The sequence below is a fragment of the Lagenorhynchus albirostris genome, chromosome 10 (assembly GCF_949774975.1).
Source record: "Lagenorhynchus albirostris chromosome 10, mLagAlb1.1, whole genome shotgun sequence".
Taxonomy (NCBI): Eukaryota; Metazoa; Chordata; class Mammalia; order Artiodactyla; family Delphinidae; genus Lagenorhynchus; species Lagenorhynchus albirostris.
The window spans coordinates 65,712,729-65,738,580 of record NC_083104.1 but is presented as its reverse complement, the minus strand read 5'-3'; the positions used below and the strand labels follow the sequence as shown (position 1 = coordinate 65,738,580).

The window sequence follows — 25,852 nt, the reverse complement described above, 5'->3', positions numbered from 1 at the left end:
ACAGCAGAAACTAACACAAAATTATAAATCAGCTATGCTCCAATAAAAATTATCACTCAACAAAATAAATAAAAGCAGCAAGAGAAGGGAGTCTGTCCTCTAAACAGGGAATGCGTTTGGGGAGACAGGCCCACACTTTGACAGGAAGTTATGCTGGCTGAAATCTACACCCACCCTGGAAGGCCCTGGACAGACACTGCCCCTCAAGCTTCTCTCCCATACTCATTTATTGGCTCTCCATAATTTTATTCCGCATTATTAAAGCAGGAATGACTGGACAGGCAGGAGGGCCAGACTTCCACATCCTGGGGGCACTGCAGGCTGACTATGACTTTGCAGGCCTGGATCTGAACATCCTCCTCGGGGTGGATGACCAGGGCAAGCAGCCGGTCTGCCAGTCGTGAGTCATCCCCAAAGACAGCTTCGTGCACAGACTGTTCATTGTAATGCCACTTCACAGCACGGTAGTGGGGTGAACTCCGGCCCTCACTCAGCCGCTCTGCAAACACCAGTACTTCAAGCAGCAGACTCCCGGGCTGTGTGGACTGGAACAGGTTCAGGAAGTTGGAGTGTACCTGTGAGTGGGATGGAGAGAGGAATGAAGTCCAAGGTAAATTCTAAAGTTCCTCCATCCTCCTATTGCCTCAACTCCCCAATATACCTAAGTTTCAGATCCAACTGTATAGGAATTTTTTAGTTTTCATTATCATTCTTTAACATAATTTCATTGCGGTCATAAAACATGAGTGATATGATAATATTGATTCAGGGAAATTTGTTGAGATAAACTTTTAAAGCTTAGCATGTGGTTAATTTTTGTAAATATTTTGTGTACTTGAGCGGAATGTGCATTTACTAATTGTAGAGTGTTCTGGATATGTCTAATGGCTCAAGCTTATTTGTGTTATTTGCAGCAAGTAGAACCTTACTAGGTTTAGGTATTTATGTATTAATTTCTGAAAGAATAGTTAAAATCTTCCAAATCTTCCACTGTGGTGATAGGTATGTCCATTTTTCTTTCCAATTATTCAGCTGTAGGAATGAAATCCTGCCATTTGTGACAATATGGATGGACCCAGAGGACATTATGCTAAGTGAGATAAGCCGGAAAGAGAAATACAAATACTGCATGGTATCACTTAAATGTGGAAGTTTTTTTAAGTCAAACTCACAGAAACAGTAGAAAAGTGGTTGCCAGGGGTTGGGGTGGGGTGTGGGGGAAATAGGGAGAGGTTGGTAAAAGGGTACATGCTTTCAGCTAAAAGATGAATAAGATCCAAGGGTCTAATGCAAACATGGTGAGTACTGTTGATAACACTATTATATAATTGAAATTTGCTACGAGAGTAGAATTTAAATGTTCTCACCAAAAACAAACAAAACGTGAGGTGACGGATGTGTTAATTAACTAGATGGTGGGAATCTTTTCACAACGTATACCAAGTCACCACAACATACACTTTTTTTTAGTATAATTAAGTTTTATATATATATATATATATATATATATAGTTTTTATTGGGGTATAGTTGATTTACTACATATGCTTTAAATATCTTACAAATTTATCTGTCAATTATACCTCAATAAAACTGAAAAAAGAAAAAACGATTTCCTTATAATTCTATCAAGTTTTGCCATATACATATTTTGAGATTGTTACTAAGCTCATATAAGTTTAGAGTTGCTTTATCCTTCTGAACAATTATTATGTAGTGACCCTGTCTATTCCTAATAATTATTTTTGTTATAAGTAATTTTCCCCTAATGTTAAAATACCTACATTAACTTCTGTCACCTGTGTTCCTGACTCTCAGAGTGTAGAAAGTCCCGCAAAGGAAAATCTGATTGTGTTGGGAGGACAAAAGAGGGGGTGCTTTGCAATGTGTCTAGTGCAGAGGCAGAAAGAGGAACAAGATGATTTTGTGAGGGCTAAGTGTGTCTGAAGAATCCACGATTCTTCCTTTCACAATATCTGAGTTCACATCCATTAGCCCGTCTTTCAGTCCTTTTCTCACCTGGCAGTTGAGAATATCATAGAGAAGGTCGTTCTTCTGCGCCAGGTTGCTCAGCAATCGCGCGGCTTGCACCTGAATAAAGGAAAGGGTAAAGAATGAGAAGACAGGTGGGCCTGAGCAGAGAAGACACAAATCTCGGCTCCTCCCTCTAGGTGCTGTGCCAGGGCTGGTCAGGAGGGCAGGGCCTGGGCTCTGGTCCTCAGGCACCTGTGCCAGGATGTAGTCTGACTGCAGGATCTCCATCAAGGCAGGCATCACCCTTCGCAGCTGTGGATGTGCAAAGTCAGGCAGTGGGAGGTTGTTGAGGAGTCTGAGGCCCGCAATGTGCAGCTGCGAGTCCCAGATGGTGGAGATCAGTTCCAGCACCTTGATGGAGTGTTCCTAGGGAGGGGGGAGAGGAGAAGGGTTTTCTACTTTTATATGATAATCCTCAACATTAGCCCTGCCTCTGCCTTCACTCTTCACTGCCCCCGCCCACAAAAACTAAGCCAACCCCACACACAGTTCCCCACTTTGACTCTCAACGTTATTTGACTTAGTTGACCCCTCTCACCCCTTTGAAACTCTTTCTTCACTTGGCTTCTCCGTCACATGTTTCTTTCCCAGTTCTTCTGCCCAACCGCCGCCTCTGTCTTCATCGCTCCCTTAGTGATACAGTGTTTAAGACTCACAGACTCAGCGCTGATGACTTTCAAGTTGCTATCTCCAGCCCAGACCTCTCCCTAAACTCCAGACTCATATATGCAAGTGCCAGTTCCACTTCTGAGAATCTTACTAAACCTCTGAGTCAACACATTCCCACTCCCAAACCTGCTCCTTCCACTACCCTTCCTATCTCAGCTGTTCGTTACACCTGCCTTCCAATTACTCAGACCAAAAATCTATGTTCTTCCTTGACTCTTCTTTCCCTCGCACCCTTTTCCAATCTTTCAGAAAATCCTGTTGGCTCTACCTTCAAAATCTACCAACAATCAAGACACTTCTCACCATCCCCCTCTACCACCCTGTTCCAAGCCACCATCACCTCTCCCCCGGGTTTCTGCGATAGCCTCCTTCTCCCTGCTTCCATCCTTGTCCCCTGCATCTATTCTCAGAAGAGCAGACAGGCTGGACTGCTCGAGTCCCTAGTTCATTCAGGGTAGGAGCTAAAGTCCTTATAGTGGCTTACAAGGTCTGACATGATCTGTCCCTCTCCCCCCATTATTTCTTTGGCCTCATCTCCTATTCTCTCCTTTGCTCCCATGGTTTCCATCACAATGGCCTTAGCTATTCCCTGAACATGCCAGGTACACACCTATCTTAGGTCTTTGCACATGGTGTTCCCTCTGCTTAGAATGCTCTCCCTCCTCAGCTATTCACAGCTCACTCTTACTTCCTTCAAGACTTTGCTTTAATGTCACCTTCTCAGGGAGGTCTTCCCTAACCACCCGCTCCTTTAAGACGGCAGCACCACTCCCATCCCTGCCTCCCTTATCCCCACCTTTATTTTCCCCCATAGCACTGTCAATATGCACACACTTTTTGTTTTTAAACTTTTTATTTTCAAATAATTATAAATTCATGGGAAGTTGCAAGAACAGTACAGAGAGGTCCCATGTGCCCTCCACCCAGTTTTCCCTCAATAGCTACATCTTAATTACAGTATATTTTCAAAACCAGGAAAATGGTATTAGCACCATGTGTATGTATAGTTCCATGTCATTTTATCACACATGTAGCTTCATGTAACCACCACTGCAATTAATAGATTATTCCATCAGAATCACCATAGATCTCCCTTGTGGGTCCCTTATTAGTCACACTTAGCCCCGCCCATCAAAACCAGCCCTAACCAGTGGCAACCACTAATCTGTTTTCCATCTCTCTAATTTTGTTTTTTTGGTTTTTTTTGGTTTTTTTTTTGCGGCACGCGGGCCTCTCACTGTTGTGGCCTCTCCCGCTGCGGAGCACAGGCTCCGGACGTGCAGGCTCAGCGGCCATGGCTCACGGGCCCAGCCGCTCCACGGCATGTGGGATCTTCCCAGACCGGGGCACAAACCCGTGTCCCCTGCATCGGCAGGCGGACTCTCAACCACTGCGCCACCAGGGAAGCCCTAATTTTGTCATTTTTGAGAATGTTATATAAAATGGAATCACATTTTGTAACCTTCTGAAATTGATTTTTTCACTCAGTATAATGCCCTTGAGATCCATCCAAGTGGTCGTGTGTATCAGTAGTTCATTCCTTTTTATTACTGAGTAATGTTCCATGATATGGACTACCACAGTTTGTTTAATCATTTATCTCCTGAGAGACATTTTGGTTTCCAGTTTTTGACCATTACAAACAAAGCTGCTACGAACAACTGTGAACAGGTTTTTTGGCAGATGTAGGTTTTTATTTCTCCAGGATAAATGCCCAAGAGTACAATTGCTGGTTTGTATGGGAAAAGAGTTTGTTAAAGAAACCGCCGAACTATTTTGCAGAGTGGCTACTCTATCATTTTACATTCCCACCAGCAACATACGCGAAATCCAGTTTCTCTACATCTTCACCAGCATTTGGTATCGTCACTAATTTGGAGTTTAAATCATCTAATAGGTGTATAGTAATATCTCATTGTGGTACTAATTCGCATTTCCCTAATGGCTAGTTAAATGTTAAACATTTTGTATGTGCTTATTTGCAATTCGTATATCCTCTTCAGTGAAATATCTCCATGTCTCGTGTCCATTTTCTAAGTGGATTATTATTGTTTTTTTTTTTTTTTTTTTTTTTGCGGTACGCGGGCCTCTCACTGCTGTGGCCTCTCCCGTTGCGGAGCACAGGCTCCGGATGTTCAGGCTCAGCGGCCATGGCTCACGGGCCCAGCCACTCCGCAGCACGTGGGATCTTCCCAGACTGGGGCACGAACCCGCGTCCCCTGCATCGGCAGGCGGACTCTCAACCACTGCGCCACCAGGGAAGCCCGGATTATTATTGTTTTTGACGTTGAGTTTGGGGAGTTCTTTATATAATCTAGATACGAGTCCTTTGTCAGATAATGTGGTTTGCAAATATTTTCTTCCAATCTGCAGTTTGTCTTTTCATCTTCTTAACAGGGTCTTTCACAAAGCAAATGTTTTATTTTAATTTTGATAAAGTCCAGTTTATCAATTTTTTTCTTTTATAGATTGTGCTTTTGGTGTCATTTCTATGACCTCTTTATCAAGCCCTAGGTCCCAAAGATTCTCTCCTTTGAAATTGCAACAGCACCCCCTTGCAACACCACCCCCCATGCCAGCCTTCCTTACCACCCTTCTTGATTTTTCTCCATAGCACTTGCCCCGTGAAACACCATATATTACACTTATTTGTGTATTGCCTGCCTTGCAGGCAATATAAGCTCCACTGGGCAGGGATCTTTCCCACTCTGTTCACTGCTGTGTCTCCAGTGCCTAGCATAGTGCTTGGACACAAAGTACGTGCTCAATATACATTTGTTGAAAGAAAAAAGGAATTTTGGCTTCTGAGCTGCAAGATGCTTGGGCCTTATTACCAAAGGCAGATACTCTTACAAGCTGTACCTTTGTGAGCCACGTTAAGAAGGATGCCAGAAGCCTGGAGTGGGGAGCACAGCATTCCCATTAGTACCCTGCTCCTCCCTGCCCCCACCCCTCAGTAGGGAGTGGCTGCATTCACCCAGAGAGAGGAGAACAGGGGTCAGGTCCTCAGGATACAGACCCTGGGAAAGAAGGAACAGTGGTGCCCAGGCCACGTGCATCAGAATCTTCTGGGGGCTTGTGAAAAACACAGCTTCCCTGTTGAACTGGACCCTCTGGATGTAATGCCCTGAAATCTTCATTTGTTAACCAGCTTTCCAGGCAATTCTGATATGCTTGAGAATCACAGCCTTAGGGCAACTGAGAGGGTCGAGGGATAAAGTAGAGGCAGCCAGCAAGTGGAGACCTAGAGACTTTTTTCTCCCAAAAAAGTTTGATGCAAAAAATTTAAAGTGCGAAAATACCAAGTGTCAGGGAAGAAATGATGCACCAGAAACACTCATGCGGGGCTGGTGGAGGGTGTAAAGTGATACGGCCCTTCTTGAAAAGCTGGGCATACCTTTCACCCGACCATCCCACTCCTGCATACATGTCCACGAGGGAGATGTGTAAAGAATGCTCATGGCACAATGTGCAAACAACTCAAATGCCTACTCATGGGCAGCTGGATGAATAAGATTGCAGGGTATTCATGAACTAGAACGCTACAGAGCAGTGCAAAAGAAGGAAACAGACCAGTTCACATCAATAAGGACGAATCTTTCCATGTTGGAGGGAAAAGGCAAACCGCAGAATACAAAACTGCATACTTCCAGATCCATGAAGCTTAAAAACATTCTAACTATGTTTACCTATTTTTGTCTGCCGTACCCTGCTAGAAAATGATGACACATGTGTATATGGTAAAACTACAAAGAAAATCAAGAAATTGATGAACAAAATACATAGGAATGATTGCCTCTGGTGGGGGAGGAGGCAGGGATTAAGGAGGGGCATCTGGGGCATCTAACCAACTGGTCATGTTCTATTTCTTAGCCTGGGTTCTGGTTACATGTGTTTTGTTTTATTCTTATTCTTTCTACCATACATGCATAAAATGTTTGCAAGTTCTGAATATTTTACTTTTTTTTAATTTTTTTTTTTTGCGGTACGTGGGCCTGTCACTGTTGTGGCCTCTCCCGTTGCGGAGCACAGGCTCCGGATGCACAGGCTCAGCGGCCGTGGCTCACGGGCCTAACCGCTCCGCGGCATGTGGGATCTTCCCGGACCGGGGCACGAACCCGTGTCCCCTGCATCAGTAGGTGGACTCTCAACCACTGCGCGCCACCAGTGCGCACCACTTATTTTTAAGTAAAATATTTTGGGAGAGAGATCATTTGCTAGAGAGAGACTTGGAGGTCAAGGAAGATGTTTTTTTGGTTTTGCCTTTTAAGATGGGAAGGAATAGAGCTTGTTGAACACTACTGGGAAGGAGCGGGGGGAGGCCATATCAGACAGAGTTTAATCAAGGAGAGAGGCCCTCAGGGAAGCGGATGGGATCCAGGACTGAGACTAACATTGAACACAGACAGGAAGAAAGCCATTTTTTCATGGCACCAGCAGGAAAGCAGGAATGGATGAGTAACAGGTAAGCCTGGAGGCCTAGTAGCAGGAAGCTGGGGGAACTGACATTTGGTGGCTTATATTTTCTCTGCGTGGTGGTAGTGAAGACATCAGTGGCCCAGCCACCAGCCTCAGACCAACACAGCGTGGTGGTGTGGTATGATAATATATCTGGTCTTTGTCCCTGATTTCCACGCACAGGGTTCCTAAAATCCTTGCAATTTCCTGATAGGAGTGGTTTTTGTTATTCATAATGAGCCCCTTTCCATGATCCCTGAGTTTATGCAAATGAGGCAACTTTCAGCCCCATACCTGACCTCTGCGGAGAAGAGTGGAACCAGAGATTGAGTTCAATCACCAATGGCCAATGATTAATCAATTACGCCTACATAATGAAACCTCCATAAATACCCCTACAGGACAGGGTTTGGAGAACTTCCGGGTTGGTGAACACATCGAGGTGCTAGGAGGGTGACACACCTGGAGAAGTCATGGAAGCCCTTCCCCCAAACTCTGCCCTATGCACCTCTTCCATTTGGCTGCTCCTCAGTTATATCTTTTATAATAAACTGGTAAGTGTAAGTAAAGCATTTTCCCGAGTTCTGTGACTCGTTCTAGTGAATTATCAAGCCTGAGGAGAGGGGGCATGGGAACCGCCAAATCTACAGCTGGTCCATCAGAAGTGGGGGGCAGTCTTACAGGACTCAGCCCTAAGCTGTGGGGTCTGTACTAACTCCAGGCAGATAGTGTCAGAATTGAATTGTAGGACACCCAGTTGCCATCAAGAGAGTTGGCTGTTGTCAGAAAGAACTTGGGGAATTTCTGCTGTTTGGGGTTCAGAGATACTCCTAGGGACCTAGCACAGTTTTATCCCGAGATTCAGACATTTATGACCCTACTGGGAATCTGATCACCATTTTCCCACCTACTTCCAAGGAAAAACATATTTCTGGGTTACAAACTCAGACCCAAACAAACTTCTGGAACATGACCATTCATCCTATGCCCACTAAACGGCCCATGGCTTATGGACATCTATGTGCTCTGCCCCATACTTGTCGCTGGGCTCACCTGGATTTTCAGCCTGAATTTTCTGATGCCAGAGAAAGCTTTAAGTGTGTTCAGAGCTTGGATTTTGACACTGTTGTCCTTGTCATCCAGCATGGAGCCCACCAACGTGATGTCATCATTAGTACATGCAGAGGCCTAGAGTGTGCCAGGAGAGGCAAAAGAGGCGGGAGAAGCGGGTGTCCTGGTCCCCCTACCCCCCCATGTCACCAAAACCCCTCAACACAACCCCTCCCGCCATCAGCCAGAGAGAGGTCCCAGGACACAGTCTGGCTACTCAAGGGGGAAGGGGGACAGATGTAGCCCCCAGGGGCCAGGCTGGCTGGGAAGGACCTCCTGCTTCCCTTCCCTCACCTCGCACTCCAGCAAGTACACACAGCGCGTGATACTGTGCAGGATCATGCTCTTGGCGTATTCATCCTGTTTGCACTCCAAAGAGTTGAGGAGCCTCCGGAGCTCACCTGAGTCCCGCCCGTGCTGCTCTCGCTCAACTGCCAGGCCTAGACAGCCACCCCAGCCCAGTTCAGGCTGTGGACTCAGAAGGGAGGAAAGACGGGGTTTGGGAAGCCATGGGAGAGAGACCTGGGGACAAGGCTGCCTTGCCTTTTCTGAAGAAAAGACTTCTTGCTATATGCAGGACCACCATGTACAGTTGAACAGGGTGTGTATTGCACAAGGGCACCACATCTAAGGCTGTATTGTTCATATCGTAAACAAAAAAATTTTGTATGTTTACTATAACAACTTTCTGGCATATGGCAGTAATATGTAGTATTTCATCATAATTGGTATATGGCAATGATATTCCAGCAGATGGCAATACAAAGTCTTGCAGAAGGGGTTCCTTTCTCTACTTTGCACAAAGTTGTCATAGGGACTAGTGGAGGCTCTGAGAATGTAGGTCCCCCAATCTTCCCTTGGGGAGAACTGCTGATGCAAAGTTTCCAAGCAGTGGCTCCTGGATGCCAGAGTGAATGTAGAATTTAGAAACCTGCCAGATGACTCCCGAGGAGGCACTTGAGTGCCACCCACTACCTGGGGAGCCTGCGCTAGCATCTCTAGGGTGGCTCTGAGGGAGATGGAGGTGAGAAAGGGGAAGGAGAAAGGAACGTGGAGGAGCCCCCTTGGGGCCCTCCCACACGGGAGACCTGGGGAGTAGGTACCCCCTGGGGCTGAGCCCTCTCCCCAGGGTGGGGACACTCACGGGCGACACAGATGGGTGAGGCAGAGCAGCGCGGTGGTTGACATTTTATGCCCGCCCTGATGGCCTTGTAGAGCAGGCAGATGGCCCCAGCGGCTGTGGCCAGGCTCACTACACCTTTCCAGATGTCCATTTACCCCCGGCACTGGGGGATGCAGCACATGCCCGAGGCACCTAGCAAAGGCCTTCTGGAACCAGAACTCTAGCAGGGCCAGGAACCAGGGCACCAGAATCAGAACCTGGGCAACAAAGGAAACTGGGGAAACAGTGGGATGGAGGGTGGTGGTCGGAAACGGGGCAGCCAGGGAGCTTCAGAGGCTGCAGGAAACAAAGCTTAAGACTCCAGAGGAATACAAGGTCTGTGGGCAGGAAGGTCCTTCACACCCTCTTTTTTAGGGGAGCCAGGTCGGTGGGGCCCCAGCAGGCAGCTCCAGAGGCTACCTTTCTTCCATTAGATGGCAGCAGAGGCCCAATTTATGGACGGGGGCCTTTAGAAGTTTTTTGGGGGGCGTTGGGGTGTGCCCACTGGCAGCCCTGTTCCCTCATTTCCCTGGTCCCCCCATCTTTGATCTCTTCACCACAGATCCACTTCTGAGCCTTGGGGCGTTTCTGCAGGCAGGGCCCCCCACTTCCATCACAGGACGAAGAGGAGGCAAGTACTTTACAAAGTTCTGCAGAGTCTCGAGGCCAATCCATCATTTTCCAGCATCTGCTTGTTCCTCTCTGTGTATATTTACCTGTGGACCAAAAGCTCCTGAGGGCAGTTGTCTCTGCGTCTCCAACATCCAGCAGAGTCCTGCACTTAGTAGATGCTCAAGTTATGACTTCTGTCATTCTTTGAGGACTTGAGGAGAGAACACGTCAGAGAATCTGGAGACGGGGGCTCCAGGCCCATTTAACCAGTGTGACTCTGGAGGAGAAGGGGACTGCCCTTGCCTTGGCCTCAGTTTCTGTATTTGTAACCTGAGGGGATCCAGGTTTAGCATTCTAAATCTCCAGGGTTAAACCTGGGGTAGGTCTGTGCCATTAAACCATGGAGGCCTAAATCTGGGAGTATCACACCCTATGCCCCACAACATACACACAGGGTGGGATGGGCTTTGAGGCCTCCTCTGGAGTCAGAAAATGCCACCACCTTGGAGGATGAGAACCCAACTTTGGAGGCCTCAGTCTCCACCACCTCCACCACCAGGATGGGGCAGGTGAGACCAGACCCTTCCCTTCTTCTCCTTCCCCCACCCCCAGTGTCCCCACACCCTCTGGTCTCACCTTCCGGTACAGAACAGGGAGGAACCCAAGCCAGGCTCAGACCTAGAGCCAGCACTGAGCGGAGATGTACCAGAACAGGGCTTCAGCTGCCTGGTCTTGAGCTCCTGTTGGACGGCTCTGGGCCCTGGACTGCACCTGGGTTTGCAGGAGGTGGGGAAATAGGGAAACGGCATCCCCAAGGATGCTGCAGCCAGCCAGGTCTGTCCGCTCAGAGCCTTCGTCCGTGTCACCCTAGGCTGCAGGCAACACTCCCAGGGGGCCATTCTCTTCCTTTCTTCCCTCCCATCCCCGGCCCTCCTCAAGGGTCATTCCTGGCACTCTACACAGTCCCAAGGTGGATGTATGGTCAGGCCATTCAAGATGGCTGTTCTCTTGCTCTTTGTACATCCTCTGCTCGACCAGTCCGTTCCACCTGTGCCCTACTCACGTGAACATGTTTGCCCCCCGCCCCAGCTAGTGACTGATCTAATCCCTGCTCTACCTGCTAATTTATTAAAGGGAAACATCTGCCCTCGTGATAGTCATTAATCTGAGGGGCTGTGACGGATGTGCCCCAGCTGGTTTCCCTGGTAACTGATAAGTCAACCTGACGTCAATTCTCCCTATAAATAGTAGTCTCCTCTCCAGCAAAGATTGCTGCCATGGCCTGCCTGCCATAATCGGTGGGGTGTTGCCATGATTGGTGGGTCTTAACCTTTTGCTTAAGACACCCCTGTCCAATAAACCACTGATGTCTTCGTTGCTGTCTCCAGACTCTTCAATCTTGAGGCTGGGCAACTACAAGGCTTTCAGGACTGCACAGTGCAGCCCAACGACTGGGGAGCCAGCCAGGAGGCCGAAGAAGCTACCGAGATGTCGTGAAGTAAGGACAGGGAACGGAAGGTTGCAGGGGTCATCCTGAGGTGGCCGTCCGCTAGCCTGTGGGGCCCTGTGGCAGCTGACTACCATGAGAGGTGTCTTTCTCTTCCATTATATTGATTCTCTTCTACTCTGTTAACTTCAGAGCCTCTTTCCAGTTTAAAAGTAGCAGCCCTATGCTGGTGGCTCATCTGACTGCACGGGGATGGCTGGTGAATACAGACCAAACGCAAGGACCTGGATTATCTACAAAAGACAAGCGTACCCCCAGCCTCTTACCCCTAAACAATTAGACACAGGCTTTAGAGGATATTAATTCAGGGACAGTCTTGTGAATTGGACATGGCCAGTTACCTGGAAAAGTTTGGTTGGGGCCTGTGCTACAACAAAATAAGAGTACCCTTGGGCTTCTGACCCCGGCTATGGAAGCGGGCAGAGCAATGATATACAGCATGATGGAACAACAGCGATATGCAGCTGACAACAGGTGGAAGACGTTACAAAAGGCCTACCCGAGTCATCTAGCGATGCAAAAAACCACTATCTGGGGTCTAGTACAGCTGTGTGTGATATACAGGACCCCACGGACATCAACAGTGACAAAGGAATCCACTTTACCAGTCATGAAGTTCAGGAATGGGCGGCTAAAAATGACACACACTGGCATTTCCACCTGCCTTACGACCCCACTCCTGCCGGGCTAATGGAAAGGATGAAAGGATTACTTAACAATCGAGACGAAAACCCGCTCTCTCAACAGGTGGACCAGAGGTTCACTCAAGCTCTATGAACTGCAGCTGAACACCCGAGGAGCAATCATCCCAGGGCCATGTTAACCCCGAGGCAACTAGTCAATACAATCCAAATTCAACTGTTGACCACCGAAAGACCGCTGCCAACTATCTCAGGACAGTAACTCACTTTTGCCTTCGCTACCTTCGCTACAGGATCTACCCCAGAGGAACACACTCTCAAATGGTCCTGGGACTGGCAGGTAAGTCTCTGGTGGTTTGCGTTTGCTGTCCCATGGGGAATAGGACTGGAAAGCGATTTACAGATTTCACCTGGTTTATACCCGGCTCCACCTAAGACTACTAAGGTAATTAACCCAGGCTCCCACTGGAGAAAGGCACCATTATATTAACCCTGTGGGCTGTTCTTATACCGCCTCGCCGGCATGAATTCGGCACCATGAATGTCTCTGTTGCTGTTCCGGGCTCTTTCTTCAGTCTAAGGCTGGGCAACTATAAGGCTTACAGGCCTGCAGGGTGCAGCCCAACAGTGGGTGACTACACGGACTCCCTGTAGTGAAGGGTGACAGAGCCCCCCCCCCCACTACCATGGGACCACCTATCAAGCTCCATGAACTCCAGGCAGGAAATGGCTGCCTGAAGGGACTGTTTTAGGTTCCAGCTCCCCTAGTAGATCTGAGGATTGGTCCTTTTCTGAGGTGGAACCCAGAGCTACTGGCCTCCCCAGTCCACGTAGCTGATCCTGCAACCCTCACCTTCTAAGCAAATGCAGTACTCACCTGCTCTTTAAAGATCTCCAAAGAAGGAGCGTTCTTTCTTGGCTCTAACCTAACTCCCTCCTGCTATATATACCTAAGCCCATTCCTTTGGGTTCTGCCCTCAAATGTTTTGGATGCATTAGAAGCAGAGGCATCCCCAGTGTGACATTTCTGCTAGTCCACAGCACGATTTTAAAAAAAGAGGAATGTGTATTCATTGGTGGACAGTCAAGGACTGTCCTTTCTTGGGAGTAACTGCTTTTGGTTTTTGTTTTAAACTTATTTATTTTTGGCTGTGCGGGGTTGCGGGCTTCTCTAGTTGAGGTGACTGGGGGCTACTCTTCATTGTGGTGGCTTCTTATTGCAGAGCACAGGCTCTAGGCACGCAGGCTTCAGTAGTTGTGGCTCGCGGGCTCTAGAACGCAGGCTCAGTAGTCATGCCCGCGGGCTTAGTTGCTCCGCGGCATATGGGATCTTCCTGGCCCAGGGCTCGAACCCGTGTCCCCTGCAATGGCAGGCGGATTCTTAACCACTGCACCACCAGGGAAGCTCCCAGGAGTATCCGCTTTTGATTCAGATGATGTCTGTTTTCTTTTGAGGAGAATTAAAATGTACTTGCTTTTGTGAAATGATGGTGACAACAGATGATAGTGAACGTTCTTAGGGAGCATAAATGAAGGCTGCAGCTCTTTGTGAGAACTTGGATTTTGTTTTTCTTGTTTTTTTGTCATATTCAAAAATTTGGAATATTGGCTCGAGAGAAGTCAGATTCCATATACACACAGCCAACCCTAAGTTTCTTACCCGCCCTCACCAAGGCAAAAGGACACGGGCTGCCCTAGTACACACCTCTCTGCCATCCGCACCAGCTTTTCTACCTTTAAGGCTAATGTTCCCATCATGTTAGGTGCAGTTTATTTAGTGAGTGAGAGTGTGGGCTCAACCCAGACTGCCAGGGTTCAAAACCAGCTCAGCTACTGACCTAGCTTTGTAATCTTTTTGTGCCTCATTTTCCCCACCTGTAAAATGGGAATAATAATACCTACTTCTTGGGTTTGAGAGGATTAAGTACTTGGAACAGTGCCCAGCACACAGAGCTCACCAAACGCGACAATAATTACTATTATAAGCAGGTTTCACCTGGACAAAAATGTTGGGCATGGCAAGGCAGTGAGCACACAGATGGTGGGCCTCTGTGAGGCCTGAAAGGCACATTATTCAGCCCCTTCCATTCACCCTCTACCCCTCCCACTCTGGTCGTCTTCAAGCTAATCAATCTCAACTCCTGTAACCCATTTACTTGCCTTGAACAACTCTGGAGCCCTCTTTGAACCCCCCTCCCCCACCAAATTCCTAAACCAGGAGCGCTACGGGGATCCAGCACGTTCCCCTGAGCTACTTTGTTCCTACAAACCATCCTCCCACCTGTAAAACCCTCAGACTACCTGCTTTTTCTATCAGGACTCTGGTAATGGGTGTTTCAGCCTAGTTAATTAGAGGAGCCTAACACGCTATTGGGGACCTACTGTGCAAGCAGGCCGTTAAGGAGGGGGGCCCCGGAGGGGCCCGGCGCTTGCATGCACAGGAGAAGCTAAGGGTAAATTAGCCTACTCTCGAATGAAAAGCCCGTTGGAGTCCGACGAGCTTGGGTTTGGGCAAGTTCCATGATCTGAGTCTCAGTTTACTCCTCCGGAAAACCTGCCTACTACACGGAAGTGCGCTGTCAGAACTGAATGAGAGAATGTACGTTGTGACTCTCGGTGAACAGCGGAAGCGCAGCACGTGCGAGCTGCCCCAGCAGAAAGTCAGAAAGCCGAGAGGTGAAAGTCTGGGGGACAGCCCGTGCCCTGACAGGGATCCCACGCTCTCCGGGACCGTGCCCTCCCCAACTCGTGCTTACCCCGGCCCAGGACCAGACTGGGGGGCCTCTCGGTAGCTCGTGACTCCAGCGAAGGAGTGGGGACTGTAAGAAACGCGGCAAACCCGGGGAGCGGAGGGGGCGGCGCCCTCACAGAAGGATTTCCGAGTGTGGGGCGGAGGCCGCGCCTTTCCCCGCCCCGAGCCTCCCCCCATCTTGCCTTCCCTCCCCGGACTACTCCCCGCCCCTCCCCCCCCGGCGCATCCGGCGGCGGGCACAGGATGTTCTTTCGCTCCGGCCCCCCCCGCCCCCGCCCCCGCTCTCACTTTCCCTTCGCTCCCATCCCCCACTCCCGCCGCGCCCGGCGCCTGCACCTTGTTTAACTCCTTCTCTCCCGCGCTCCGCGGGGCTCGGCGCGCCCTGGGGTCCCACCCTTCCCGCTCACCCCCAGGACACGGAGCACGCCCGAGGGCTGCCCGGGAAGAAGCGGGCCTAGGCTGAGCGCTGGGCCTCGGTTCTCCGGATCCACTGGCCTGTCGGGGGTGAAGGGGTGAAGAGTGATCCCAGGAACTGAAGCCGGCGTTCTCCGGACCCCGCCAGCTCACCGGTGCCGGGTGGGCTGGGGATTGGGTGCCCGCAATCCGGCGAGTCCCGCGCCCGAGAGGGGGACCAGATGGACAGGGTTAGTTCCAGGCCCGGAGTGGATCAGCAGGGTCGAGGACCCCAACCTCATCCTCCCCCCGGGTTGGGGTAAGAAGGGGCCCGGGTTTCCGCGAGAGGATGGAGAGAGGTCACGCCCCTCACGTATACGTCACTGTTTCCAAGGCAACCAGGGGCGGGAACGCGGGCTGGAGAAGGCGAGACCTTAGCGAAAGGAGGCTGCTAGAGACTTTGTGACAGGGGTGCGGGTGGGGAGGCGACGTGGGCGGCCTTGTCAATCTTTGCTTCTTCACTCGCTGATGCACCAAGAAGCTAAGGGCAGGACAGGTTCCGTTCACTCGTTCATTCGACAGACGTTCATTCAGCTTGAACTATGCTTGGCGCCATGCTTAGGCACTGGGTTCTGGCGGCGCTGGATCCGAACCCTGCACTCACCGGTTATTGTGAGTTAGTGTAGGGTGGCCATGCATTCCGGGTTACGTCCGTGGAACTGGTGTAAGTGTTAATAGTGTCCTTTTACTCGCTTAGAAATGTCTTAGTGGTGGTGGGGGGTAGTTAAGGAACCCTGTCCCCCAATTCAAGGAAAGCTCCCACGGCGCAGGTAAGGAAGACAAGCTATTGTCTGCTCACTTTGCAACGGGCACTTTTGTAGTCTCTGTAATCTTTGCCTCTCATTCCGCAAGGTAAGTATCTCTAGCACCTCTTACAGGTGGAGAAACTGGCTCCAAAAAGTTGAGACTTGCCCAAGACCAAACAGCTAAGTGCTGGAACCAGGATCCAGACCCAAGTCTATGTGGCTTCCAAAATCCAAGTGCCCTATCTTATTCTTCCTTCTCAAAACAGATGATATTAAGTAAGTAAATAAATAACACTGTCCCTGCCATGAAGGAGCTTATAATCTTTGGGGATGAAAATACTACAGGACATAATGAAGCAATAAAATATAGGAAAGAATGAAGGCAGCTCATGAGGCTCAGAGGGAAGTTGATGACAACACGATCCAAGTGGGGTGGAGATTATCAGACTTTGAGCTGGGTTATGAGGTGTGATGGGACCAGGATCACTGGGCGTGTGTGTGTGTGTGAGTGTGTGAGATGTGGTGCCAAAAAAGAACAACCTAAGGGCATCAGAGTAGCGACCCAGAGCTAGGCAGGCTGGAATCTCCAGTAACAAGATCCCTCTGTAAACCCCAAAGCCACTGGTTGCACCCACTCTTCTCTGCCCTCCACCCTCCTCGGTGGTGTTCTGTTTCTTGCTGGTTCCCAGCAGGCAGCTACCCTCATTCCACTTGACACTCAAGGTCTTTGCAGTTAGTGTTTGGCACAAACCCCGATGTTAATTTGGACGTCAGCTTCTCTCTTCCCCACCCCTCTCTGAAGATTATGGGAAATTTTAAAACCAGGGCTGGAACTTCCCTGGTGGTCTAGTGGTTAAGACTCAGTGCTTCCACTGCAGGGGGCGCAAGTTCCATCCGATCCCGGTCGGGAAACTAAGATCCCGCATGCTGCGCGCTGTGGCCAAAAACAAAAACTGGGGCTGTTCAAAACAAAAGGGCCTGCGTAAGTATCAGGAAGCCAATAGGCTTCATGAGAATGGGGACACCAAGCCAGGAAAGAGAACTGGGCGGAGAGCAAGGAGCACAACCAAATGGATCGGACACTTGATGAACATTGGCTCCCCTCCTGCTATGCATCAGGCCCTGTGCTGGACTCTGGGGTCTGGGTACACCATGAATGAGTGTGGGCCCCTTCATATGGAACACACAGGTTAGCAGCTGGTGTACCCAGTGTGCTTGGTTGAGGAGTCTGAAGTTGATAACACACACAATAAACAGTGTTTGAGAAAGATAATTCCAGCAGGGTGTGTAGGAGGAAGGAAAAACCTGGGTCAGAAAGGACAGTGTGGCAGTGACTGTGGGAATTTGGGCCAAAGGTGGAATCTACGGGGTTGGAAAGGAAGGGTAAGTGAAGAAAGTAACAAATAATACATGTTGTAATAAAAGCAAGAAAGGGAAGAATTTGGTAATAGATCCGATATAGGATGGTGAAGGAGGGAAAATAGTTAAGAATTAATCCTCCTTCATGGTGAGTTTGAGGGGTGGGAGGGTCACCGTGGGAAAGGGGGTGGAGCTGGTATGAGGGACCTGAGGGTGAGATCAGTCACTCCTAGGCCATGTGAGGGCAGGTATCCTGTAGGTGACTGGACTTGGAGACAGGGAAGACCTGAAGGGCAGTGGCCGCCTTGTATAAAAGTGTCCCCGTCACTATGGGTATGCAAACAGCTTCAGAACACTGGCCTGGGATATTGTGGACAGATTTCATACATCAGGTAGAAAGTTGGAGTCAACAACAGTGAAAGTGCCTTCTGCCTGAGGGATTTGGTGAGCGTTGGCTGGGTGAGCACATGTGTGGGAAGTATGCCTGGATGTGTGGGAAGAAGGTTGGCAACTGTCTCCTCGATTTTGGCTAAAGAAGGGGCCAGTGATGCCTGGGAAGCGGGGGCTGAGGCCCAGGTGAGGCACTTCAGCAGCCTGGGATCCCTCCCCCAGCTCCACCTTGGGAGGCCCTGGAGCCCAGGACTGTGCTGCCTGCCAGGCCTTTCCTGGAACTTGGCAGAGGAGGGAGCCCCTCCCTGCCTGCCCTGGCACACTCCAGGCACACGGTGTCCCCAGGGGCACCTTGCAGACACCCCAGGAGACTGGGGCATGGGACAGGTCCCCACCCTCGCAGGAAGAGTCCTGCTCTGGGCTGACACCCGAGCTCCCCGCCCTGGGGCTGTCATCCTCACAATGGCCCCACCAGACGGCAGGAGACATAAGGCGCAGAGAAGGAAGGAGAAGCTTTGTGGCTGGGTGGCAGGCTTCGTGGGTCTTTGTTGTGGCTTTGGGTGGGAGGGTGGGTAAGGCAGAAAAGCAGGGTCTCAGGCTTCAAAGCACCTCCCCACCTGCTTCTCCTTCCCTCTGAGGAAATCTTCAGGTGCCTAGCGGTTTTGAGGGGAGGGGACAGGAAGAGACTCTGAACTCTGGGTCAACTGAGCACGGAGATGGGGAAGATCTTCTTGCCCTATAATCCTATTTCTCCCAGCATCCTCTTCCTCTGCTCCCCACCACCCTAGACCAAATTTCTACCTCCATCTGCAACTAAGGGTTACATCCCCCACGCCAAGACCTAGAGAAGCATCCCAGAGTGGTGGGGGAATGCGACAACGCGTACCCAGCAGCTGTCTGGTGGGTCACACCTGCCGGGTGGGGTGAGGAGAGTGCCCCTCCCAAGTGGGTAGAGCCTGCTCTGCTCGGGCTGGGGGCGGCGAAACGCTTTAATGGAGGGGCGAGAAGGCAGAGGGATGCGCAAACCAGCCACGTGGAGGTCCCGAGCGACAGGCAGGGCGGGAGCCGGGAAGCGGGCGGTGCGCTCGCCCCTCCCGCTCGAGGGAGCCTCCGAGAGTCGGGTCGTCGCTGACCGCAGGCTGCAAGAGCGGTTGATCTGGTGAGCGAGCACACCCACTTACCCAGCTGCTGAGTCAGGCTGTTCTCGCTCCCCGCTCGCTCGCCCGCCCGCCCGCTCGGGACATTGTGTTCCAGCCCCGGCGCGCTGGCACCGGGCCCAGGCGCTCACACCAGCCTCCTCGCCCTGTTTGTGCTCGCGGCTTGCGCTCGGCGCGCAGCTTCCCCGCCGCCGCCGCCGCAGCCCTGCGAGCGCGCGCTGGGGCCGGGCCAGGCGCGAGCACCCGGGACGGCCAGGGGCTGGTGCGCAACCCCTCGGACGCGCCTCGGACGCGCGGCCCTGACCGGTCACTGGCCTTGGCGCAACCAGACCACTCCATCTCCCACCTGAGCCCCAACTTGGATCCCCAGGCGTGTGGGGGGCCCGGGGCAGCACAGTCGGGAAGGGGTGGGGGCAGGTGTTGGTTGGTAGCTCCATGCAAGAGAAGGAGCCCCACCAGCGCTCAGTCCAGGAGTCTGGAGGAGGATAGCAGGGAGTGCGTCAGCCCCCGACTTGGGAGACCTGGGATGCAGTCACGTGACAACGGAAGCCCGCTAGAGGGGGCCGATTCAAGCCATATCCCCGAGGAGCCTCCCTGTTCCTCCGACCCCTTCCCTGATTGATCCTTTCTTCACACAAGCCTGGAGACTCCAGGGATCCCCAGGGGCTGGCAAACGAAGCCCAGCTCTTTTGGATAGCTTGGGAACCCCCTGGCAGGATGCCAGGGGTAGGAAGAGCCTGGACACTAGCGAGTGGGAGGGGGCGGCAGGGTGGAGGAAGACGACCCCAAACCCGAGCCTGACCCCTCCCTTTGTCCAGCCCAAACCCGGATTTATTCAGGGCCACGTCTTCTCCTTACCCATCCTTCTGCAGAAAGACGTCCCTGAACGCTGGTCCTGAAGGTTCCACCATCTCTGAACCAAGGAGGGGACAAAGGACTTACATACTGAGCCCCTACAATAGGGAAGGCTCTGTTAGGTCATGCTAAGGATGTTATCAAGAAGTTTATGACACAGTTCCTAAAGTCGTTTCTTCTCCCTCCTTCCAAACTCCACAGTTTCCTGTGCCACTTCCCATGCCAGGAGGGCCTGTCCTCCATGTCTACCCATCTCTCAAGCTCTAGCTCATAAAGCCTGCTTGGAACAGCGCCAGCCAAATCTGATTCCTCTCTCCTCTGAAAGCCCAGCACACTCAGTCTGTACCTTTCTCAGGACACAGCATGTGGCCTGTCTCATATTCTAGTGATCTGTTTACTAATACTGTTCTTTTAACCAGATTAGAAAGTCCTTGAGGTAGAAACAAAGTCTGCTTCTTTGAGGCCTCCCCCCATGGCTTGAGCTCATCCCCCACAGGCCAAGCTTGGCACTGGAGTTGATGTTCAATAAATGTTGGGTGTATTGAAATGATTTCCTGCCCTTGGGCAGTTTGCAGACCAGTTGAAGAGACAAACACATGGCATGTGAGGTTAAATAATAACCCAAGCCAGCAGGTGGTGAGTACCAAATGTGTTAAGAGCTATAGGGACTCAATAGGAAGGAGGTGGTGATATGGGAGAAAGATCCCAGGAGGTTCTAGGCCTTGAGCTCTGTGTGTGGAGGAGGAGAGAAAAGGCGTGGAGGTGACTCAGTCTGGTTGACGTCACCACAAACCAGCCTCCATGTCAGGCACTTCACATACATTGTCTCTAATATTTAAGGGAGGGGGGTAGGTTTGGGAAGAGTGGAGGGGACAGTACCCAAGCCAGACCTGCCCAGAGCCAATCAGAGTGTAGAGGCAGCCTTGGGTCTGGCAGCACCCCACCCTCACTCCCCGGGCACTGCCTGTTCCCTGGCCTGCCACTCCTACCTACTACACCCAAGACAGCTGCCCAGCACTGCCCAGCTCTGGATGCACTCTGGTCCCACCCTGGTGAACAACTGGCTGTGTGACCTTGGGCAAGGCACTTCCTTTCCTACACCTCCGTGTCATCTGTACCTCCGTTACAGCACTTACAGCCTGTGATTCTAAGTCAGTGTCCAAGTGATGCTTGCCACCTTCCCTGATGTGACCTGGGCTGCTGTGCCTCTCCCCTCCCCGACACCTCCCTTCCCCCCTCCCCGCCCCCTTGCTCCCTCCCAGTCTGGAGCTGCTGAGAGGAACACTGGGTACAGAGTGTGAGCAGGGATAGTAGGTTTCCTGTGGTTGCAAAAGGAACATCGGGACTTTCCCTGCTGTGGGAGAAGTGGGGGAGGAGGAGGCAGGGCCAACCTCGAAGGAACCTCTGCTCTCTTCCCTCCCCTCAGTGCTCCCAGCTCTGAAAAAGGCTGGTACAGTTTGTTACGCTGGGGCCGGAATGTACCGTGTGTTTCATATGGCCTCTGTCCAGTCCTACACTGGCTGCTTTATATTTATACTTCCTTCTTCAGCCGTGGCATCCTGCTGCCTGTCACCCCTGCTCTCATCTGCCTACCTCCCACCTGGGCTCCCGCACCCACCATGGGTCAGACCTTGGGATCTATAGTCTTCTGGGAGGTGAGGGTGGGGGGGCAGAATGAGCCCTGGAGGAGAGAAGTTGGACTCGGGAGGGTTGAAGCCTCCAGTCCCCTTCTCTCTCTCCCATCAGCCAGCCCGAAACAGCCTCCAAGGCCATGGACACTCCAAGTTGGGTCCGAAGATTCTCTGGGCCTCTGAGGCTCCTTGCCACCCTCTTTTCCTGAGCACTTCAGCAGTTATACCTGAACCCAGCTAGAGAAGTGAGCTGAAGGCTCTTTTGAAGTTGCCCCCCACACCCACCCCAAAAGCTTGGCAGACCTGTTAATCCTTGATCCTCCCCCACTGGTCACAGAGAACACGGAGGAGGTGGGAGGTGGGGGAGGGGTATCCTACCACCCGCCACCCCAGGAGTCACACATTACTAACAGAAGCTGCAAAATGGAATTTGACACTTGGTGACATCATGATTTTTGAGTGGTGACCACTTCAATCTCCTCAAAGTGGCTTTGATATCCAGAGATCGATACGTTTGTGATGTGGCTTTCCTCCCCCAGGAGCATGTGATATTATTATTCACAATAATAGCTCATATCAGTTGCCTCCTAGGGACCAAGCATTGGGCTCAGGGCTTGATATACACAAGCTCATTTACTCTTCACAGTGACTCTAGGAGGCGGATGCTACTGTGAGCCCCCTTTGACAGTTAAGGTAACCGAGGCTCAGAGAAGTGACAGAGCTGGGATTCACATTTAGGTCTGTCTGACAGCAAAGCCAGCACTTCGCAGTGTCCTGCTAGATGGCTTAGATCATGTACCTAAACCACAAACCTTCCATTTCTCAAGCCTCAGAGTCTTATTCCCTCCTCTCTTCAAATGATTCCAGGAACTCTGCCTCCTTAGAGCCCATGCATGCCTGGAGGTATGATATGACAGCCAGAAAACCATTTTCAGCCCATTTGACAGGCTGAAATGCAGAGGCCCCAGAGGACACTCAGTGAGGGCGGTGGGTGGTCAGGCCTGCTGGCTGTGTGCGGCCTCAGTCGTCTCTCGGCCGACTGGCATGCCTGCCGCCACTCAGCCCCTCACCTGGGAGTAAACTTTGCCTCACTGTACTGCTCCAGCACTGGGAACTAAAAACCAGGGGCTGAACCTGGGTTCCAGGTCTCTAAACTCAGGACTGTCAGTGGCACCCAGTGACACGGTGGCATGGCCTCTCTTAGGACCCATTCACAGCAGGGTTTTGGCAGAAATCACCACCATTATGTCAATCCCTGGCCATATCAGGGCATATACATTTCACTTATATGTCCTAACTCAGTACAATCTTAATGTAAGGAGATCTAAAGTAAGGAGAACAGTACCCACTTTCTTGTTGGGCAAACTGAGGCAAGAGAAGCTAAGTTGCTCACCCAAGGGCAAGAAACTAAATTTGTGACTGTGATATCTGGGGTGCTTTGTTTCATAACATAGGGCCTCTCCTGAGCTAAGAGAGGAAGAGTTTCCCAAGATGTCCCCAAACATGGTGACGTGACCTTTCATCCAGCCCTATCACCCTAGGAAGGGACCACAGCACCACACTGCCCATGCCACCCTTATCTACTCCCAGGGCTGAAGCAAGGGCACCAGACATCCTGTAGTTAGTTGGCCTGGCCAAGTCTCTGGCTTCCTTTCCTTTGTGGCTCTCACAGGCACATTTTGTCCCCTCTGAGCCCAGTTCTTTCTTCCTCTTTTATCCTTCCTTCTCTCTTTTTCTCTCCTTGCTCACTGAGAGCCCTGTTTATATGCCTCCATCCATCTGTGTTTGCTTTTCACCTTTGCTTTTTGTATGCTCCTTCTCCTGGGAAGTTTCCTAAGGTCCCCTCTGCCTTCTGCCCTCTGACACCATCTTGTCTGCGAGGAAGCATCTTCCACTCCTACCCCCACCCCCACTCCTTACCTCACCTCCAACTTTAGAAGACAGGTCAGATTGCTCTGGTTCATGCGTTCAGTGTGCTTTTCATGAGTGCCTACTGTGTGCCTCAGGAACTGTGTTAATGCCTGGGGAATCCAAAGTCCAAAAGCTGTGCTGGAGCATCTATTAAGTACCTACTGTGTGCACCAGGCATTGTGCTTCAACTTGGGGGCGCAAAAGCTAGTCATTGTCCTCAGGAGGTCTCTGGGCTGGGAATTCCCTGGTGGTCCAGTGGTTAGCACTCCAGGCTTACACTGCTGAGGGCCTGGGTTCGACCCCTGGTCGGGGAACTAACATCCCACGAGCCACGCAGCGTGGCCAAAAAATAAACAAAATTTTTTTTAAATTAAAGAAAAAAGAGAGACCTCCCGGCTACTTGGGAAGACTCACAAAAACAGATCGCTATAATGCCCTGGAAAGTCAGGGACTTGGTGTGGCCAGAGGGCTCCGGGAGGGTTCCTCTGAGGAGGCCAGTCTTCAAGTCTGAGAGGAGCTAGCCAAGCAGAGCAAGGGTGCAGGGCATGCCAGGTAAAAGGAACAGTGTGTATAAAGGCACACAGGCATGAAGCAGCCCTGGGTTCTCTGGCGGGCACTTTGAGTTGTTTGGTCTGGCCTGGACCTGGAGTGCAGGTTGGGGAACCTGGGCAGATGTGGCCAGAGGCAGGCAGCCCCAGATGGTACAGAACCTCCTGTTCCAGCAAAAGAGTTGACCTTTGTCCTGGAACAGCCAGAAACCCAAGCAGCCTTATGGCTCCCTACAGCCTAGGAGCCCCAGGGCTGGGCCTGGGCCAGGACTGAAACACTCTCTCGAGTCCCCATTAACCCACATTTACTGTCCTTTGGCTCAGCAAGGCCAGAGGGAGAGTCAGACACTTCAATGTAATGCTGTTTCTAAAATATAATCATTCATTCATTCATAAATGTTTAGCAAGCTCTGATGTTTGCCAGGTGCTGCTCTGAGCATTGGGAATGGGTCATTGAACCCCATGGAGGTCCCAGCTCTCAAGAAATTTTACCTCCTTGGCAGTTGCGGAGGGAGGATAGGCCATAAACAAACAAACAAAACAAAATAAATAAATCAAAAAGATAATTTCAGATCGTGCTAAGCTCAAAGGAAAATAAAACACAGTGATGCAGTCGCAAGTAATGGGGTGGGCTGCTCTAAGGACAGTTATGTATGAGCTGAGACCTAGATGACAAGAACAAACCAGTACGTGAACATCTGGGGACTTAGGGTTCTAGGCCAAGGAAAAATCACATGCAAAGGCCCTGAGGCAGGATGGAGCTTGGTGTTTTTCAGGTTTAGAAAAAATGTTGGGTTCAAATTCATTACTCCCCAGTGACTCTACGTAAGGATTATTGTATCCCTTTTGTAGAGATGGAAACTGAGGCTCAGAATGGTTAAGTTCCTTGGCCAATATCCTAACTGGTAGTACAAATTTTGGCCTAAATCCACAGCTCTTTTTCTACCAGAGTATCATGCACAGCAACCAGTGTCCTAAATTATTTAGGAAGGTCCAGTGTCCAAAATTCTGTCTCACTGTTCTCTGGAGATTCATCCTGGAGGTTCTCTGTGTCCCAAATCATGACTTCAAGCCCTGTCTCTGTCACATTCTACTAGCGGCAGCCTAGGATGAGTATTTCATCACCCTAAGCCTCAGTTTCATCATCTGTAAATAGGGAGAGTAAGAATTCCAATGTCATAGGTTTGCAGAGAGGATTAAATGAGGTAATCCATGTAAGGTCAGTACAGTGCCTGGAACGTGGCACACATTCAACCCATGGTAGTTCTTAAAACTGGGGTCGACTGCAGAACGGTCCTGCCACCACGTGACGCCTCTGATGCGTGAGCCGGGCAGGGTAGCTGCGGGAGGAGAGAGCAGGAGCGAGAGGCCAGGAGGGCCCCCTTCCCTTTACTCAGCCACTCCTCAGCTCCTCGCGCTGGGATCCCACACTGACACATCTTGTACTTCCCGTTTCCAGGGAAATTCCTCGCGCTGGACCGCACCCGCCCTTGAGGACCTCCCGATCTCTTTGGGCAGAGCGGAAGCCAGGCAGAGCCGGGAACGTGAAATGACTGTCCTCAGCCCTGTGTGTGCCACGAGCCCCCGGGGGCAGGCGGCCACGCTGCAGGAGGGCAGGGGCGGCAGAGGGAGCCTGGCGTGGGCTGCTGGGACAGAGTCCTTCTCAGAGGAGGTGGGGACCCCGTGGAGTACGTGACTCCTGCCCCTCCAGCCTGCACGCTCCAGTTAGCAGGACAGAGACCCTCCCCACCCATCCCCAACGTTCCCGGGCTTTCTGCTCTGCTGGGAAGCGCTGTCATCCCTCCCCCCGACCAACACTCCTCCCAGGCACCCCTGAGAGGACCAGTTGCAGCTGAGG

The 25,852-nt window shown here is 51.1% G+C and overlaps 1 protein-coding gene across 4 annotated transcripts; it reads right to left on the bottom strand.

Moving 5' to 3' along the window:
* Nucleotides 1-222: 222 nt before the first annotated feature.
* On the bottom strand, nt 223-20,126 carry ARMC12 (armadillo repeat containing 12). Of its 4 annotated transcripts, XM_060162686.1 has the most exons (8): nt 10,681-15,095; nt 10,072-10,148; nt 9,415-9,667; nt 8,565-8,710; nt 8,214-8,348; nt 2,226-2,399; nt 2,019-2,090; nt 223-575 (listed from the first exon to the last, which is right to left on the bottom strand). In XM_060162686.1, the coding sequence occupies exons 3-8, from the start codon at nt 9,542-9,544 to the stop codon at nt 246-248; spliced, it is 987 nt and encodes a 328-aa protein (XP_060018669.1). In that variant the 5' UTR covers nt 9,545-9,667; nt 10,072-10,148; nt 10,681-15,095; the 3' UTR covers nt 223-245. The 4 variants fall into 4 exon arrangements, with proteins under 4 accessions (XP_060018669.1, XP_060018671.1, XP_060018672.1 ...); XM_060162688.1 differs by lacking the exon at nt 10,681-15,095 and having other exon boundaries at nt 9,415-9,613; XM_060162689.1 differs by lacking the exons at nt 8,565-8,710; nt 9,415-9,667; nt 10,681-15,095 and adding an exon at nt 19,908-20,126.
* Between the last annotated feature and the right edge of the window lie 5,726 nt (nt 20,127-25,852).

Bases quoted from the DNA above. Each gene is read 5' to 3' on its own strand.
- ARMC12 (XM_060162686.1), bottom strand. From the start codon at position 9,544: ATGGACATCTGGAAAGGTGTAGTGAGCCTGGCCACAGCCGCTGGGGCC. The intron at 2,091-2,225 runs GTGCCTGAGGAC...TCCTTTATTCAG, and splicing joins CAGACTACATCCTGGCACAG to GTGCAAGCCGCGCGATTGCT. The intron at 576-2,018 runs GTGAGAAAAGGA...TCCCACTCACAG, and splicing joins ATGATATTCTCAACTGCCAG to GTACACTCCAACTTCCTGAA.